Source organism: Triticum aestivum, chromosome 6B (assembly GCF_018294505.1).
Source record: "Triticum aestivum cultivar Chinese Spring chromosome 6B, IWGSC CS RefSeq v2.1, whole genome shotgun sequence".
NCBI lineage: Eukaryota > Viridiplantae > Streptophyta > Magnoliopsida > Poales > Poaceae > Triticum > Triticum aestivum.
Window position 1 is genome coordinate 387,070,061 of NC_057810.1, and position 20,255 is coordinate 387,090,315.

Consider the following 20,255-nt stretch of genomic DNA (forward strand, 5'->3'; position numbering starts at 1 on the left):
GTGCAGAACATGGGTCCCCCTGCGGGTTATGCTCCGGCGCCATCGCCGTTCTACTTCTCGCATCTCCTTCCGGTGAAGCTTACACCGGACAACTACCTATCCTGGCGGACGCAGGTGCTACCTCTCCTACGGAGTCGCTACTTGGAGGGCTATGTTGATGGCTTCATCCCGTGCCCGCCGCCGTATCACCCGGCTCATCATGTGTGGGTGGCTCAAGACCAGGCGATACTTTCGGCCATTCAGTCCTCGCTAACTCCGAGCGTGTCGTCACTTGTCATCTTCGCCGCGACATCTCGGGAGGCTTGGTCTGCACTTCACAGCAGTTTTGCCTTTCAGTCTCAGGCGCGTGCTCACTCTATCCGCACTGAGTTGGGGGAGACCAAGCTTGGTGGCCTCACCATCACGGAGTACTTCAACAAGATGTCAGGTCTTGCAGACACGCTGGCCTCCATTGGCCAGCCCCTTGGAGATGAGGACTTCACCACTCATGTGCTCAATGGCCTCGATGATGACTATGACAATCTCATTGAGAACGTCCATGGGCGCGAGGCGCCTCTCCCGCCGTGGGAACTGTATGCGCGGCTCCTTGGTCGCGAACAGCGCATCAAAGCGCGCCGATCTACTCCGAGTTTTGCCTCTGCTAACGCCGCAACCCGTGGCAAATCGCAGAAGCCGTCGCTCCCTGCCAAGCCGGCGGTTCCATCTCAGCCCTCACGGGGCGCCGCGCCGTCCATCACAGGCGGATCACGGCCGGTGGCTTGCTGCCCCAGTTGTGGTGCTCAGCAGGCATGCCAACTGTGTGGGATTAAGCGCCACGTAGTAGCTTTTCGCTGTCATCGCCGCTACAAGCAAGATTTCCTTGGCCTCGGCAACAATGGCAAGGGGAATGAAAAACAGGCGGCCGCTGCGGTGGTGGGTCATGAGCACGGGCGTACTCCATCCTACTCGATTGATCCCTCGTGGTACATGGACACGGGAGCTACCAACCACCTCACCAACGACATGAGCAAGCTTTCAGTCCAGGAGCCATATCGCGGTCATGATCAGGTGCACACCGCCAACGGAGCAGGTATGCGCATCTCCCATATTGGTCAGGCATCCCTTCTTGCACACAATTCACGAAAACTGCATCTGTCTAACATCCTTCGTATTCCCACTGCTTCGCGTAGTTTGTTGTCTGTTCCACAACTTACTCGTGACAATAATGTCCTTGCTGAATTTCACCCTCTTCGTTTCTTTATCAAGGATCGGGACACGAGGGCCGTTTTGCTTAGCGGTCGTCTTCGTCGTGGCTTGTATGCACTTGACGCGCCAACCGCACCGCCCATGCAGTTTTCTCCTCAGGCGTTCAGTGGTGTTCGTGTCTCGCCTACACATTGGCACGCGCGACTTGGTCATCCTGCCGCTCCCATAGTCCGTCATGTGTTGCGTCGTCATGAGCTACCAGTTGTGTCAAATAAAACTACTGAAACTATTTGTGATGCCTGTCAGCAGGGCAAGAGTCACCAACTCCCGTTTTCAGAGTCTAGTCGTGTTGTGAAACATCCTCTTGAGCTTATTTTTTCCGATGTATGGGGTCATGCCCAAACGTCTATTAGTGGCCACAATTATTATGTCAGTTTCATTGATGCTTACAGTCGGTTTACCTGGCTCTATCTTATTAAGAAAAAATCTGATGTGTTTGATGTGTTTATCCAGTTTCAAGCACATATTGAGCGTCTCCTTCGCCAAAAAATTATTCATGTCCAAAGCGACTGGGGGGTGAATATCACAACCTCAACTCATTCTTTAACAAGCTTGGGATTGCACACGACTGGGGGGTGAATATCACAACCTCAACTCATTCTTTAACAAGCTTGGGATTGCACACCGTGTGTCTTGCCCCCATACGCATCAGCAGAATGGGACTGCCGAACGTAAGCATCGTCACCTTGTAGAAACTGGCATCACCTTATTAGCTCATGCCTCCGTACCTTTTAGGTTCTGGAGTGATGCTTTCTCCACTGCCTGTTTTTTGATCAATAGGCTGCCTTCACGACTACTGAATATGAAAACTCCACTTGAACTCTTGCTCAATGAAATCCCAGACTACACCTTTCTCAAAGTCTTCGGGTGTGCCTGTTGGCCTCATTTGCGTCCATATAATAAACATAAGCTAGAGTTTCGGTCGAAAAAGTGCGTCTTTCTTGGGTATAGTTCCCTTCACAAAGGGTACAAATGCCTACATGTTCCCACCAATCGCGTTTACATTTCTCGTGACGTTGTTTTTGATGAGAATGTGTTTCCCTTTCGTGCACTTCCGAATACCTCTATCACTCTTATGCCGGACGCTTCTTCTACCACACCTGTGCCTGATCAATTTGTGGATGTTGCATATGCTCCTGTGTTGCTCCCTAACCATGCTGCAGGTGTTGGCCGTGGCGCTCGTCTCGAGCTTCTTGAGGAACAGGCACCGGCGCGTCCAGAGGACGATCGCATGCATGGGGCATGCATACCGGGCGGTACTCGGCAACCCGCGAGAACTGCGCCCGCAGCTGCCTCGCGGGCATCACCCGACGCCGCCGCGCGAGCGTCGCCCTCGCCCGCCTCGTGGGAGTCGCCCGAGCCGGCCTCGCAGGAGGTCGCTCCTGGCCGGCCACGCCAGGCTCGCATGGGCCGGCTTCGGCTCCCGATGGGCCGGCCACCCCAGGCTCGCCCGCTCCTTCAGCACCCAGTGGCTCCGGCGTGGGCCTGGGCGACGTGGCCGTGTTGGGCGTCACACCGCCCGCCTCTCCGACGCCCAGTGGCTCTGGCGTGAGCCTTGGCGACTCGGGGTCGCTTCTTTCGTCGCCTGCATCAAGCCCTGCGTCGCCACCACAACCTGCTGCTCCTTGACATCGCACGCGCAGTCAGGCAGGTGTTTTTCAGCCTAAGATCCGGACCGATGGGACTGTCGCGTGGCTCGCCGCGTGCATGGCTCATGCTGCTGAGGATCCCACTGCTGAGCCTCGCCATTTTCAGGCTGCACTAGGCATTCCCCACTGGCGTGCCGCGATGGAACAGGAGTTTCAAGCGTTGCTGAAGAATGACACCTGGCAGCTTGTTCCTCCAGTATCTGGGGTCAATATCATTGACTTTAAGTGGGTGTTTAAAGTTAAACGGCATGCTGATGGCTCCATCGAGCGTTACAAGGCAAGGCTAGTGGCTAAGGGCTTCAAATAGAGGTATGGTCTTGACTATGAAGACACGTTCAGTCCAGTTATCAAGCCCACTACCATTCGTCTGCTACTATCCCTTGCTGTTACTCGAGGATGATTTCTCCGTCAGCTTGATGTGCAGAACGCTTTTTTGCATGGAGTTCTGGAGGAGGAGGTTTATATGCGTCAGCCACCAGGGTTTGTGGATCCTGCACGTCCTAATCATCTCCGTCGTCTTTTTAAGGCGCTCTATGGGCTTAAGCAGGCTCCCCGTGCCTGGCATGCACGTCTTGGTTCGGTTTTGCGAGCACTTGGGTTCATTCTCTCTACTGCTGACACATCACTGTTTCTTCTTCAACGCCCTAAGGTTACGATGTATTTACTGGTCTATGTTGATGATATTATTCTCATCAGTTCCTCAGATGTTGCGGCAGATCGTCTTGTGGCTGCGTTGAGTGGTGATTTTGCTGTCAAGGATCTCGGTGCTCTGCACTTCTTCCTGTTGGAAATATGCCCTAGAGGCAATAATAAAAGTGTTATTATTATATTTCTTTGTTCATGATAATAGTCTTTTATTCATGCTATAACTGTATTATCCGGAAATCGTAATACACGTGTGAATACATAGACCACAATATGTCCCTAGTAAGCCTCTAGTTGACTAGCTCGTTGTGATCAACAGATAGTCATGGTTTCCTGGCTATGGACATTGGATGTCGTTGATAACGGGATCACATCATTAGGAGAATGATGTGATGGACAAGACCCAATCCTAAGCATAGCACAAAGGTCGGTTAGTTCGTTTGCTAGAACTTTTCCAATGTCAAGTATCTCTTCCTTCGACCATGAGATCGTGTAACTCCTGGATACCGTAGGAATGCTTTGGGTGTATCAAACGTCACAACGTAACTGGGTGACTATAAAGGTGCACTACAGGTATCTCCGAAAGTGTCTATTGGGTTGACACGGATCGAGACTGGGATTTGTCACTCCGTATGACGGAGAGGTATCTCTGGGCCCACTCGGTAATGCATCATCATAATGAGCTCAAGGTGACCAAGGTGTTGGCCACGGGATCATGCATTACGGTACGAGTAAAGTGACTTGCCGGTAACGAGACTGAACAAGGTATTGGGATACCGACGATCGAGTCTCGGGCAAGTAACGTACCGATTGACAAAGGGAATTGTATACGGGGTTTGATCGAATCCTCGACATCGTGGTTCATCCGATGACTTCATCGAGGAGCATGTGGGAGCCAACATGGGTATCCAGATCCCGCTGTTGGTTATTGACCGGAGAGTCTCGGTCATGTCTGCATGTCTCCCGAACCCGTAGGGTCTACACACTTAAGGTTCGGTGACGCTAGGGTTATCAGGAAGACAAGTATGTGATTACCGAATGTTGTTCGGAGTCCCGGATGAGATCTCGGACGTCACGAGGAGTTCCGGAATGGTCCGGAGGTAAAGTTTTATATATGGGAAGTTGTTAAACGGGCACCGAAAAGTTTCGGGGTCATACCGGTATTGTACCGGGACCACCGGAAAGGTTCCGGGGGTCCACCGAGAGGGACCACCCCTCCCGGGGGGCCACTTGGGCTGCGTAGGGATAGCAGCCAGCCCCTAGTGGGCTTGGCGCGCCCCCCCTTGGGCCCATGCGCCTAGGGTTGGGGGGGAAACCCTAAAGGGGGCGCACCCCCCTTGCTTGGGGGGCAAGCCCCCCACCCCTTGGCCCCCGCCCCCCTAGGGTTTTCCCTAGAGGGCCGGCCCCCCTTGCCCTTTCCCCTATATATAGAGGGGTGAGGGGAGGGCTGTAACACACCACAACTCAAGGCGCAGCCCCTCCCCTCCCCAACACCTCTCCTCCTCCGTACGTGCTCGGCGAAGCTCTGTCGGAGTACTGCTGCACCAACTACACCACGCCGTCGTGCTGCCGTTGGAGCTGCCTTCCTCAACCTCTCCTTCCTCCTTGCTGGATCAAGACGGAGGAGACGTCTCCCGTCCCGTACGTGTGTTGAACACGGAGGTGCTGTCCGTTCAGCACTTGGACATCGGTGATCCGAATCACGTTCGAGTACGACTCCATCATCACCATCCCCTTGGCAAGCTTCCGCTCGTGATCTACAAGTGGTATGTAGATGCAAACTCTCTCCCTTGACTCGTTGCTTAGATGAACTCATAGATGGATCTTGGTGAAACCGTAGGAAAAATTTTAATTTTCTGCAACGTTCCCCAACACTTCCTTGGTCTGGAGGTTTCACGGTCTTCTGCTGGAGTCACTCTTACTCAGAAGAAGTACGCTCTGGATTTGTTGCGTCGTGCTGGTATGCTGTAGTGTAAACCTGTCACTACTCCTATGTCTGCCACTGATCGGTTGTCTGCTTTTGATGGAGACCCTCTCTCCCCTGATGATGCCACTGAGTACCACAGTCTTGTTGGAGGCCTGCAGTATCTTACTATCACCAGACCAGATGTCTCTTATGCAGTCAATCGTGTCTGTCAGTTTCTTCATGCGCCCACAACATCCCATTGGTCAGCTGTGAAGCGCATTCTGCGTTATATATGTCTCACTGCATCACATGGTTTGCTCCTCCAGCGTGCGCCGTCTTATGAGATCTCAGCCTTCTCAGATGCAGACTGGGTTGGTAGCCCTGATGACCGGCGATCCACGGGGGGGGTATGCAGTGTTTCTTGGCCCCAACTTGATTGCCTGGAATGCTCGCAAGCAGGCTACGGTGTCTCGCGGCAGCACGGAAGCCGAGTACAAAGCAGTTGCTGATGCGACAGCTGAGATCATTTGCGTTCAGTCCTTGCTGAGAGAGTTGCGAGTCCCTTCGGTTCATTCTCCAGTGCTTTGGTGTGGTAACATTGGTGCTACATACTTGTCATCTAATCCAGTGTTTCATGCTCGGACAAAACATATTGAGGTTGATTATCACTTTGTTCGAGAGCGTGTTGCACAGAAACTGCTTAGCATCAAGTTCATATCATCAAAGGATTAACTTGCTGACATCTTCACGAAGCCTCTTCCACAACCACAGTTTGTAGGCTGCAGGCGCAATCTTAACTTAGTTTGTACTTCAGGCCACAGTTAAGATTGAGGGAGGGTGTTAGACTGTATATGTATACGTAGATTTGTGTATACGTCTTGTACTTGTAGTGGTACCCTTTGGTACTTATATATAATGAGATAGCCGCACCCCCAAGGGTGTCGAGCAGTTGCCCCAATATCCTGGTTTTACACTGCAGACTGATATTACACCCAGATCAATACCATGAGACGGACATTGTTCCTTGCTGCTGGCCGGACTCCACCATTGGCACAAGAAATGACCACTGTCGGTATAGAGACATCTCCTCAGAGGCAGAGTTCCAAATAACAACTCCAAGTATGGTGTTTGTCGTGATAGGCAAGCCAATGTCATATGTACACTTTCCTGTCGACTGCATGCAAACGACGGTCATGGTTGTGGCCTGCATATGTGTATAGTGTGGCTTATCCACACTTGCAATTGTGGAGGCCATGGTTGCCACTCATGATGCAACCCTTCTTCGAGCAGCACGTACATGTCGACGTCCTCTATATCATCACCTACCGGCACCAGCGAGAACATAGGCATTGTCCTGCTGATGTCTTCATCGAAGCATTCTGTCAAGCACTTGTGGAGCATCTGCTTGTCAAGCTCAAGAGCGGCGGACAACTGCAGTCGTAGAATCGACACAGGCTCCAAAGGACTAGTTATGGCCGCAGACAGACCCCCCATGCTATGGAACATGTCGGCATTGTCGATGCCTTGGCCGGGATAATGCGTCGAACAGGTGGTGGCTGTCAGCATGTTGAACTCAAGGGCGGTGCACCGCTGAAGCGGGTTCTCCAGGGAAGGCTCCATGGATATCATGAGAGGGGCAAGCGAAGTGAGTGTTGACTGCACCTCACTTTTTGCAGGAGTCGACAACATCATAGGCTTGACAACCTCGGCATTGGAGCTTGGCATGGGTGGCGATGCTCCTTGTACTGCAACTTGTACCGAGGTAGGTGGTGCCATCTCCACACAATCAAAATCAACAACGACCGACTTTGAGTTGGGCAGTGTGATGACGCTGATGGACGGTGGGGCATGCTGGATGTCCAAAAGGGAACACCCATTATAGATGCATCGTCCATGCAGTGCATCCTTAGCTTGGCTCGCCACCAGCCATGATTGGAACTCCACAAACACCTCCATGTGCAAGGATTTATACGAGACACACATATCATGCACCCCATAGGCATCAAAGAGCTGATTAGTCTCAGTTACCTGGTAGATCAAGGATAGAAGAGCAAGAGAGTATACATGGGGAGAGAGAGACTAGTCAGGCCACGAGGGAGGAGGAGCGAGCCGAGGAAGAAGCAATTCTGTTCTGTTCTGTTCGATGGAATTCCCTATTTGAAGCTCTCTGCGTCAAAGTGTCGACCAAACGCATAGGTGCGCGAATTGATTGGGCCGGCCCATCTACAAATGCACATATAGCTGCCAGTTCCGGTTTTGGGAACCTTCCAGAAGATTCCTAGCCGGTTTTCTCGGTTCTGGGATCCTTCTAGAAGGTTCTTGAACTGGCTTCTTTTCCTTTTTTTCTGATTCTTTTTTTCTTCCCTTTTTTTCTTTTTTCTTTTTCCGTTTCCTTTTTCTTTTCCTATTATTTGTTTCTTTTATTTGAACCCTGTTCGATACCTCCCCTCGCTGCACTCCTGTGTCCTTTATAGTTCTTGCTCGCTCCAAGGCTTGATCCGCTGGGCCAAGCCCATGTACAAGCAGCACATAAATCCAATGCGGTCCAGTGGGTATGTAGGGTGTTACAAATCGGCAAGGAAGTAAGAACTGTAGTTTTTTGTACTCACGGTTAGACAATCAATCACCTCCTTTTTCAGTGCAAGTTTGCACGTTTTACATGGTTAGTCATCCAAGTAGCGTTTAATTTGTATCGCCAACAAGTGTTGCCAATATTTATGGCCATTGGTTGGACAGTATTCCAAATAGGTTCAAAACGCTAATAAGGATGAAAGCGTATGCCTTGTTATGATCGGTTGGCTATGTACAAATGATTTGGTTTTTAATGGCAAAAATTGTTCTCCTTCACAGGTTATTCTCCGTTGTATGCACTAGCTTCGTAGGTGGTCTACGCTACACCGAACGGAGTGCCAACCGCTGTTCAAGATGGTGTGTATGCGGTTGGAGCAGGTGGCCATGGAGGTTTTTACCCAACATGGGTGGCAGCATAGTCTCCGGATCAGTCCACCACCTCATTCGACATAGGAATTTTTTTTTTAAAAAGGAGGAAGACCCCAGCCTCTGCATCTGGACGATGCATGCAGCCACTTTATTAATTATTCACACAAGACCTTACAAAGTAATACAACCGTAAGACTAAAGCCACCGTCTATGCAACATCTGTCGTTACTCCTATCCAAATGATGAAAGGATGCTAATAGTCTGGGCCTAATACCAAACAGACCTCACAACCAAACCTAACATTTAAGACCCGAGGTCCCATCCAGGACGCCTGTCGGGTATGGGTCACCCATTGGTCCGGCGCACTCCTCAACCAGGACGCCTGCCGGGTATGAGGCCGCCGCAGCCACCTCCCACCAATCCATCTTCAGAGCTGTACTGCTGCATCTACCTTGCCCGGTCTAGCTGTCGTCGACGCCACCACGACGCCAGACCGCGTCACCCTCCTGCGCGAGTCCATCTCCGCGCATCGGACGCCGAGTCACCACAGCGCATCAATGAGTGAGATGACGCACCGCTCCACCAAAGAATCTGTCCTCTGGTCCCTCGAACACGTGTGTACCTCCAAGAATGACGCCCCCAAGGGGGAATGACACCAGAGCGCCGCCGTCATTCGATCATCTGATCTAGGGTTTCCCCCGGAGGTAGCAGAGAGTGGCCTTGAACTTCTCGACGGCGATGCCTTCAAAAAGGGAACGATGCAGATAGCGCCGCCACCGCCGGCCTTGGCAGAAGCCGAAAGCAAGTTTTCACCCAGATCTGTTCGAAGGAATCCAACTCCCGAGCACGGCCGCCATCATCACCAGCCTGAGCACACGCCGCCGGCGGCACCTCCACGATGCCTAGAGGTTGCGAGACTCGCCATCTGAAGGGGAACCGATCTAGGGTGGGCCCCCAGATCCGCCGCCGCCAGCCGCCATGGCCGGCCCCACGCTGCCCCCGCAGCCGTGGAGGCACAACCGCCGCCGGAATCCGATCGGGCCGCCGCCCCATCGCGCCTACTCCGCCTCCACGCCGGGCAACCAGGTTCGCCATCACGTTTCGGCCAGAGGATCCCCTCGCGAGGAGAGGAGGAAGGCCCGCCGTCCGCTGTCCGCCGTCCGTCGGGCGAGCTTCGCTCGCCGGCCTCCTCCGGCAGCGGCGGGGAAGCAGGGGGGAGGGAGGGCCTGGAGGCGACGGCGGCTAGGGCGCCCGAGCCGCCCCCCTGGAGGCGACGCGAGCGCTATCTCCAGATCGGTCTCATCCAACCATATCTCCAGATCGGTCTCATCCAACCCGTGGTTGGATGTGATCCACTGCGACCTAGTCGCCAAGGCTCTCAATAGTGTCGATCCTATGACTCTTCTGTTGCAGTATGTCGGTTTTTAATTTTCATTTTGTCGGACTGTTGGTATTGACCGTGTGCGTTGCTCATCATGCTTTGTATCCACTTGATGCTACATTTTGAGTCAATAAAAGTGCCCTTTATTGACAAAAGAGAGTAATGCATTAGCTTTCAGATTTGGCACTTAGTGTTGTATGTCCTTCGAAATGATCGAGTGACTGATTACAAGGGCCAATGGTTGAGTACGGCTCTAAGCTCCATATTTAGGTGCAGAGAAGAAAAGCTTAATTATGTACTGACTGATAAAATCAATGTGACACTGAGAGCTGACCATTATTCACCACCTCTCACACGTATGCGTGTTGAATGGTAACACTAGGGGTGACAGGTGTTCACCCAAGTATTTTCTACAGAAACTTCGCTTATAAACATACTGAAACAGTATAATAAAACACCGAGTAAAACTGACTCACATCAGTGCTAGCTCTCCAAAGGAAGATAGTTTGTCAGCAGTATACCGATGCAAGACCTTGGTTACTTCCTTCCCATCTTCTTCCTGTTTATATATCTTTCATCAGCTTAGCCTTCGATAATCATAGCATAGATATTAAAATAAAATAAATAATTTATGAACTGATTTAATTTCTCAAACTACATGGTTAAACTCAAATCTGGATATAAGCAGCATATACGGAAAAGGTTTGTGCAATGACCACTAGGTAGCTCTGTAATACCAATCACAGTGACAACTTGCTTCCACTGCTACTTTTCATCGCTTCATACATGGCCACCAACAAGGTAGCACCCAGTGGCGGACCATGGTTTTCACATGAGGCTAAGAAAACAACCACATAAAAAATAGCAATACATCACGTGGATTCAAATTTCCGGCAGTGCAGTTGGGAGCTTGATGAATTGGCATAAAAAGGAACGTAGTGTTTTTCCTCTTTATGCCTGAACTAAGATAAGTTACTCCCTCCGATCCATAATAATTGTCGTAGTTTTGAACTAACCACAGTTCAAAACTGCGACACTTATTTTGGATCGGAGAAAGTATTAGATAGTTAAGCAAAAGATAAGAAGTAGATCTTTCATTCAGCACATGTTAGATAGTCTTTCTTTTTCTTTTGCATAGCATGATCCCTCACTTTTGACTGTATTCAGTGGCCTATTGTGCATATTAATACTTGGGATTAATTTTCTGTTCGGCCAGTACTTGTTACTTTGTGATAGGAGCTAGGGCCCTACCGGGTCTTGGCCGGAGATTGTAGGGGAAGGAGGGAGGTGGGCGAGGGTGTGACCACGGCGGCCGGCGTGCTGACGCCATCTCGCGCGGGAGGAGAGGCAGCGGCGATGGGAGAGGAGGCGGCTAGGTTAGGGTTCCGGCTCCTCAGGGAGGCGGGCAATAGATTATGTCTTATTGCTTAATTCCAAACGGGTGTCTTACAACTGTTTATATAACCTCGATGTGTTGGTTTCAAGGAGTTTATGAGTTGACCAAGGTGCTATTAAGGAATTATCCAAAGATTGGTCATGTGATGTGAGTGTTGAGCTTATTGCAAGCATGTCTTGAAGAAGAAGATTGTGTGATCATTCATGTTTACTTTCAAGACATCATCCAAATGAAGAGAGTTGGAAAGATTCAAGATTGCTCAAGACTAAGTACTGAGAGTGATTCAAGTTGATCAACACACAAAGCGTAGAAGATGTACCGAGAGGATACAAGTGATCCCATGGTATGGTAAGCATTCTCCATTACGCTTTGTGTACTAACCCATGGTCTCCGTGAGAGTTCTATGTGAAGTTAGGTATGTTTCCATGGGCTTGCGTCAAGAGGAAGATATCATACAACCCATGGAGAGGATGACATCAAGTTGTGATCGTCATCAAGATTGCGGTGTGCAAGTTCAAGTGGAGCATCACGAAGAGATCAAGTGCTTGAAGCTTGCCGTCCATTGTGGTGTCAATGGACTTGTGAAGATGTGCCAAAGAGTGGCTCACCCATAGTGGAGTATGGGGGGGGGGGGGGCAATCAACTAGTCTTCATCGAGCCAACGCAATCAAGAAAGGTGGTCCAACTTGAGGGAGTCAAGATCGTCATCATCTAGCTCAAGTGGACTACGTGCAAGGCAAAGGTTTGCCCCTAATAGATTTTCTATTTTACCGGTCTCATGATGGTAGTTGGGAGACCGGGTTATAGGATCGATTGCCGTACTATCAAGGGGGGCTCTCGATGAGTAGTTTGATCGTATCATTCGTAGAGAACTCAAACCATTGCATCCTTGCATCATCTTTATTGGTTCTTGTTTGGTTCTTCTCCTTGTGAGATTTGGAGCTTATGGTCATTTTCATGACAAGCTCGAGTTCATTGAAAACAGACTTCACATGCATCTTCTATGATGTTTCCGATGTTGGGGTTTTTGCCGGTTCTCTTTGTGAGTCTTAGAGCTTATGGTCATCTTGATGACAATCTCGAGTTCATCGAAAACGAAGTTCACATGCACCTTCTATGATGTTTTCGATGTTGGAGGTTATGTCGGTTCTTCTCTGTTGGAGGTTTCACTCTTCTATATCTTAGGCATACCTCCCCTGCCTCTTCTTATTATAACCAAGTCGATGTTGGATGCTACTCGTCGTCCTCTATCCAACAAGCTTGAGTTTGCTCAATTCGGAGCTCATTTGCAGAAGTTGTGCGAGTTCTGGTTTTCTTGGAGCATCTGTTTTGCTTGGAAGTGGCATAAGGGAGGCGCCAGCGGCAGTACCGTGGCCCCGGAGCGGCAGTACCGCTGAAAGCCATAAGCAGTAGTACCGTTGTTTCACAGCGGTAGTACCACCCATGACCACAGGCGGTAGTACGGCTCCGGTTCCGCGCTAGTACCGCCACGACCCGAAACCTGCGTGACTCGTGTCGGGTTCAGCGGCAGTAGCAGCGACAGTAGGAGCAGTAGTACCGCCCCTACTACCGCTACTAGTGCCGCTCAATGGCCCTCATCTCTGTTCCTTCTCCCTTAGGCGCTGTGTGAGGTCCCATCGGTAGTACCGCCAGGCCGAGTGGCAGTACCGCTGCGGCCAGCGGTAGTACCACTCCCTAGAGCGGTAGTACCGCCTACTGCGCGCTAAGAATGGGGATAGCGGTTGGATTTCTCCCCACCTATAAAAGGGGGTCTTCTTCCCCATTGAGGCCTATCTCTTTAGCTTGTGTTCTTCCCCCATTGTTGACCTTCTTCGAGCTTGCTATCTCTCAATCTCTCCATGGATTCTTGCTAGTTTTGGGGGGAAAAGAGAGAGGAGATCTAGGTCCACATTTCCCCGATCACTTTCTCCTTTATGTGATGGGAACCCCTTGGATCTAGATCTTGGAGTTCTTGGTGTTCTCCTTGTTCTTCCTCTCTTTTTCCTTCATAGCTTTCGTTGCTTTGGTGGGATTTGGGAGTGAGGGACTTGGGCACACCGTGTGCCCTTGCCATTGCATTAGTTGCATCGGTTTGAGATCTCCACGATGATACGTGGAAGTTACAAGTTGAGAAGCTTATTGCTCTTGGGTGCTTGGTACCCTAGAGCTTGTTCCTCTTGGGTGCTTGGGCGTCCTAGACGGTTGGTGGTGTTCGGAGCTCAATCATTGTGGTCTAAAGCTCCGGGCAAGCATCGGGGTCTCCAATTAGGTTGTGGAGATCGCCCCGAGAAATTTGACGGGTACCGGTGACCGCCCCCAAGGGTTGCCAAAGTGTACGGGTTAGGTCACCGCCCCCAAGGGTTGCCATCTGTACTGGTTCGGTGACCGCCCTCAAGGGTCCCTTAGTGGAATCACGGCATCTTGCGTTGTGCGAGGGCGTGAGGAGATTACGGTGGCCCTAGTGGCTTCTTGGGGAGCATTGTGCCTCCACACCATTCCAAACGGAGATTAGCATCCGCAAGGGTGTGAACTTCGGGATACATCGTCGTCTCCGCATGCCTCGGTTATCTCTTACCCGAGCCCTTTACTTATGCACTTTACTTTGTGATAGCCATATTGTTCCTTGTTATATATCTTGCTATCACTTAATTGTCTATCTTGCTTAGCATAAGTTGTTGGTGGACATAGGTGAGCCTAGTTGTTGTAGGTTTTATGCTTGACAAATTAACCGCTAGGTTTATTCCGCATTAGTTCAAGCCTAAACCGTAATTATTTTAAAGCGCCTATTCACCCCCCCTCTAGGCGACATCCTCGATCTTTCACCACCCTACGCTCTCGGCTACCTCGACATCGGCACACAGGGCTACCGCCTTGCTTGAGCAACCTCATCGATTTCGACTCAAGCCACAACTTCCGCGATGCATTGTCTGTTATGACTGTGGGGGGATGTCCGTCGGCTTACCTTCGGATTCTTCTCCAGTCTCACCGTCTGCATCACTACCGTTGTGACTGCGGGGGATGTTGAGTATTATGATTATTAGGAAAGATAGGATAGCGTCCCTACCTTGTCTTGTACTCCAATTTGGTCATTGTACTCCTATCGACCCCTAATAATAAAGGGGCTATTGTTTTTGGTCGTACGTCATATAGTTTACCCTATAAGTTGACAAAAATTACCCACCAATGCTACTCGTAAGTCAAAAAAACGATTCGTTTTTTCGAAAGTCTCCGATGTGCTAAGTTGTTTTACAGGGAAGATACCCCATATATTACAAACATGCGAGCAGTGCAGTGGTTGGAGCCTGCGCTTCCCCTGTGTAGGCCAGGGTTCGATCCCCAAGATCTGCTGATTTTCCATCTCTTTTTTGTCACGCACCTCCTCCCCAATGCGCGTTCATGGTCCGGCCCGTGGGGCGTGACGCCCCTGTTTTTTTTTCATTTCGTCTTTTGTCTTTTCTTTTCTTTTCTCATTTATTTTTTTGTTTTTCCTTCTTTAAATTAGTTCGAGATTTCTAAATTTCAAAAGTTACGAATTTTGAAAAACATTTCGAGAAATTATAAAATGTTGTGAATTCAAAAATGTGTGGGAAATCATAAAATTTTCGCAGTTTCAAAAAATATTAGTGGTCATAACTCTTCACAAATTATTAAAAAATACAATTTGGAAAAAAATGTTGGGAAATAAAACCATGTTCATGATTTTGAATAAATAATCGTGTATTCAAAACAAATTCGTGAATCTGGAAAAAAATGTCCATGAACTTTTAGAAAATATTAAAAAAACTCAAAAAATGCGAGTTTGTGATCAATGAGATTTGTTTTTAAAAATTTTAAAGTGTGTCGTGCAGTGGCAAGCTCATTGCCTTGGGATTTACCATGTCGAATATATTGCGATCACGCGGGCATCGGTCCATTATCAGCGAGGGTGGAAAGAAAGATAAGTGGCAACATGACGAGTTACTGTGTTAAAATAGATGACGCTTATATGTCAGGGTATTGAGTCATACTTATTTGGCTAGCGTGTATTTTTTTCTCTCTCCCGTGCAACGCACAGGCATGTTTGCTAGTATATATATACATGCCCATAAGGCTGAAGCAATAAAAAACAATTCGACCAATCCTTTCCTATTCCTTAACAAGTGTCAAGATAATTCTTGATGGATGGTTCCACCCAGTGGCGGCGCCAGGAACCGGCCTGCCCCCGGCCGCCCCAGGCAGCCTTCGAGTACTGTAGCAGTATAGCCACACTGTTCTCTACAGTATACGAAGGGAATCAGCCTCAAGCCCCAGGCAGCAGGCTGCCTGGGGCCTGTCTCCGCCGCTGGTTTCACCACAGACCAAGCTTGATCCTCAATAAATGGTGGAAAACCCCTATGCATCACCTCCAATTCTAGGAACTGAACTCGGGTCGTTAGGCCGCACAACCGCATGCCCAACCACTGAGCCAAGGCTCTCCTCATATCTGATCAGCACGTTTGTGTGCAGTTATTTTTTTCCTCCTGATTTTGGGTTTCTCTATTCTTGATTATATTCTCTATTTGATTTGCATTTTTAACATGATATACATAAAAGGCTTTCGCCCCGCTTTAAGCAAACCGTCAGAAGCCAACATAATATATAAGCTTCAAAACCATTACCTGCATGGCCAGAACTTCAAACTCACCACTCCCAACTACATAAAAGCAGTCGCCTTCACCACCCTGCATTATACAATCTTCTTATTGTATACTTCTAAGCAGCCTCAAAATGTCATTAAAAGACGTAATGAAAAGCGGGGGATAATAACCTGCTGCACCACTATATCCCCGGGTGTTGCCTCAACCCGTTGCATGCAATCAAGTAAAACATTGCGTTGTGAATCAGTGAGCTTTCTGAAGAGGAAATGATCATGTAGTATCCTCTCAATATGTGCCTTCGTATCATTTTGTTTATAGGATTTGTCAGCAGTAGGAGATAATAAGAAGTCCTGAACTAAATTTTGCACAATGGAAAAGTGGGTAGACCTTACTTGCTCTTCCCATGTCTTGCGATGTGATGGAGATGGGGGAATCCATAGTTGACCATTTTCCAGAGAACTTTCAATAGCTCTCAACCGTGCACGTGATAGATCATGCCTGGAACGCTGGTTATTGGGGTTCAAACTTGTGATGGATGGTGATTCAGAGCCCACCAGTTCTACTACTTGCTGTGATGGTTGTAAAGACACCTTCAATACGGTATGGGTGGAACCACTCTGTTGAAAGACGACGTTTATCCACGTAATCAAATAAAGTAACTGCTATGGAAGCTACACAGGAAAACTATAATGATAAATCCATACATCAGTTAACCCATTAATATGTACAAGTATGATTGTGATGTCATCCGTACGAGTTTCATACTGCAGCCAGAGACGATAGGACTCAGCAACAACTGCAGCACATGCATCACGAGGATCCTTGTATTTAGCAATCTGCAAATCCATCATCATAGAGTTGAATATACTGTCACACTATACATTAGAGTATTCACAACATGTATGCAATGCAATAGGTGAAGAAGGGCTTGATCTCTAATATATACTCCCTCCCCAACTTTTTGTAAGACATTTTTAGAGTCCATGACAGTGTTAAAAAACATCTTATATTAAGTTACAGAGGGTGTATATCTCTACTATTCCAGCGAAAAACTTGGTGCTCCCAGGATATTCAGAAACTAAATTAAGAATCACACAGACAACCACAGATTAGCAGCAGTAGATGGGCTTTACCATGTCTACGACTGTTTGGCTAGAAAGAAACTCGAAAACTCCGTCACTAGCAATAACGAAGAATGGATGGCTGGCACTGAGCTCCAGGATAAAAATTTCAGGATTTGCGACGACGCCAATTGATTCAGCAACAGAATCTCCAATACTACGAGTAAAAGCAGTTCCCGGATACATGCCATTTTCCACCCACAACCTTGGAGGATCGCCATCGTCACTTTCCTCGTTGCCCCAACACTGAACATCTGGATTCTTTAGTCCTTCTATTTGATCCAATGTCAGAACCCTGGCACCACACTCCTTGACCCTTTCGACCTCATCGGTCCGGTAAGGAGTTTGATCTATGGACAGGTCAACAGCAATAATATACTCTCCTCTTTTCTCAGCAATAAGAGCACGTGAATCACCTGTATTTGCAATGTACAATGTTTTGCCCCTCACCAGTATAGTGATCGCGGTAGTACCACTCATGGAATCATCCAAGCTGTCCGCATGGAGCTGAGAATTTGTTGCCAAGAAAGCAGAATGAAGAGCCTGAACAGCATCAGTACGAAACCGGCTGTCCCGGAGCAAGTTTTCACACAATCTTCGTTTCACGAACTGCGAGCACTGAGCTCCATATTCCCCATGACCATCAAATACACCAAAGAAGTGGTCATCAGGGCTTGTTCCAAATGGAGTGTGTATGCAGAAGCTATCTTGGTTTGGTTTGTCCAATGACTCTGGGTAGTAACCTCTCTGAGACAAATAGGAGTATCTCAGGTCATAGTTTCCCAACGGGACTCGAACTTTGCGCGAACCTTCTGGAGGAAGAAACTGTGAAGAGACCCTTGAGAGACGATTAATACCAACATTTGATTCCCTTGTAATGTTCATTTGGCCAAATCCATCATCTCCCTCTAGATCATCAGAAGAGCCATCTGAAGCACTAGAATCTATCTTTGCCCTTCCCCAACTTGATTTTCCCCTTGACTCTCTTCGGGAGTCAGGTGTTTGATTAAGACACCCGTGGTAACGCAAACATCCCTTAAAATGTGAACAAAAACAACACTTCGAAGGTGAGCATCCCATCAGATGTAAAACCAGCTTGGTAAGGGCCAAGAGGCAGAAAGAACATGAACACTCAGAATTCTCCGATCCAGCAATAAACGATGGACCGACAAGATCAATTTCAAGAAGCTGTCAACATATACTGAATCCGAGAACTCAGAGCGCCACACTCTGTAGATGATACTTATTTCCTTACGTATCAGAAAAGTTCATACGCTCACCTGAAATTTTGAAAAAGAATACCAAACAATTCAGGCATAACCCCATACCGAGAAAGGCTTTCGCCCCGCTTTATATATAAAGCAAACCACCAGAGGCCGCCCTCAGAAGTCATAACCCCATTATAAGTTACAAGCGAACTATTTGGAGATATTAATTCATAACAATGAAAATCTACCCATGAATTCTTATGGAAGCACAGATTTGGAAGAATACTAACTTAAGTGCAATAATAACATAATGACGAGAAAAGAATAAAAGAAGAAGCCAATCCTTGGCACTGTAGTGTTTAGTCCCTCAGTAACAGGAACACGGCTTTTGTGTGTAGGAGTGTAAGCATGCAACTGGTAGATCATAGAATTTAAAAGATAGGGCACCCTCTTCTAAAATAACATGATGGAAGAACTGAATTTAATTGGCATTTCAATCAAATGGAAACACTGCAAAACTACTCTCTTATTGGACAATAAATAAAATGATTGATAAAGAAATAGCTCAAAATCTAAATAGCATACCATATAACAATTGAATCTTGGAAAACACAGAAACATTGAGAGCAAAACATGCATTACCCTAAGATTTGACCAATCCGACACTCACCAAGAAAACTATTTAGAGAAAACTTAAGATATGTAGCTCTACTAATAATGTGGTCATCTGAAGTCCTCAACTCCAAGCAGAAGAAGCTAACACATAGGAGGAGGACTACTAATGCGTACATGTTATTCAAAAATGAAAATTTTGGCAATAGTAATTGGAAAGAGTAAATTACATCATTCCCTGCACGTTCGTGGAACTCTTCTATTTTTGGTTTGCGCGACTTGGATGCTGTTTTGCTGCTCCCTTATCTCCTGATAGTGGAACCCGGTCTATTTTTAGAATGGATCATGGAAAAAGGTCCAACCAGTCCTATTTATTTGAGAATATTATAAAAAATAATGAATTTTTTTTGTTAAGCTTTTTCGTTTTTCATTGCGATTTCTTGTAACTGTTGTCTTACAAACAAAACAGTCAAGTGCATTTACTATGAAAGGCATATACTTTACTAAACCTCTATGTAATTTCAACTTAGAGAAAAAACTCACCTGCAAAAAAAACTGAAAAAACTGGAAGCAATCCTAGTGTGGAGCAATATAATGACTAAAGATTTGTGGGTGCCGTTAAAGAAGTGCAATATACACATCAAGTTCATTTAATGTTCTTAAAAAACTTCAATCATTATAGCACAAAATGTTGGGAAAATCTTGATCAATTCAAAAGGTAAATTGATTCAGACAAAAAATGTCATTAACAGCTAAATGTTACTGCAGTTCAAGTACGCAAGAGAGGACCTTTCACTCCCCGCACCACAACGTTCAAAGAATCTTTCTCTTTTCTTCGAAGAAGCAGCAGCAGCCAGACGTGCTATTTATTGCCAAAGAAAAGAATTTCATATGGCCCTAAAGAAATTCTACAGTGGAAAAAGAAGAGGAAAAGAAAAGAAAATCCTGATAGCAGAGTTCCCTTGTGTACGTAGAGTAAGCACAGCCAAAAAAAAAAGTGAGCTGTTCTTCAAAGAAAAATACAGTAGTTGCCAGGTACCTAACTTGGGATAATGATAGATCATTCTGCAATCACGACTACTATGAACTCGGCACTCCCAAGTCCCAACTACCAGAACTTAGAAGAAAGGAGGAGAACGGCCATGGAACTTACGGACGTTGCTCGCGAAAAGTGGGGAATCTGCGGCAGCATACGGACCTGCGTGGGAGAGAGATGGAGGGGGGGGGGGGGGGGGGGGCGTTTGTGAGGCGGGTAGAGGAGGAAGCAAGCAAGGCAGAGAGGAGCGGAGAAAGTGAGAGGAGGAGGGAGGTGTGTGTGGTGGTCGTCGAGTAGGGAGGAGCAGAGGAATGTTTTAGAGCAAAAATTGATAATATGACACACTTTTCCTGGCATTTTATCTGATGACACACCTTTCTTTGAGTTTGATTAGATGACCCAGATTTGATTGATAGCTGGATTAAATGACACAAAATGAGTTTTTCTCTCCTTTTTTAGGTATGGGCCCCACGTCATATTTTTGTAGGACGATTTTGCCC

General features: G+C 47.8%; 1 protein-coding gene across 15 annotated transcripts in view; it reads right to left on the reverse strand.

The window, feature by feature from the left end:
- The window catches only part of LOC123137229 (protein phosphatase 2C and cyclic nucleotide-binding/kinase domain-containing protein), a 37,079-nt gene extending 17,041 nt beyond the window's left edge, over positions 1-20,038 (reverse strand). For 2 of the 15 annotated variants that reach the window (XR_006467921.1, XR_006467920.1), the window contains exons 1-6: positions 18,950-19,012; positions 16,912-18,179; positions 16,483-16,614; positions 15,949-16,395; positions 15,800-15,862; positions 10,243-10,325 (exon numbers count right to left, since the gene is read on the reverse strand). Coding sequence is in view for 9 of the 15 variants with exons in the window: in XM_044556873.1 (XP_044412808.1) it covers positions 10,243-10,325; positions 15,800-15,862; positions 15,949-16,395; positions 16,483-16,614; positions 16,912-17,979 (1,793 nt within the window). In the remaining 6 variants the exon portion in view is untranslated. Of the gene's footprint in view, positions 1-7,227; positions 10,326-15,799; positions 15,863-15,948; positions 16,396-16,482; positions 16,615-16,911; positions 18,180-18,949; positions 19,029-19,872 lie in introns of those variants that run through there. The other 13 variants (XR_006467918.1, XR_006467917.1, XM_044556878.1 and 10 more) reach the window with 11 other exon arrangements.
- Between the last annotated feature and the right edge of the window lie 217 nt (positions 20,039-20,255).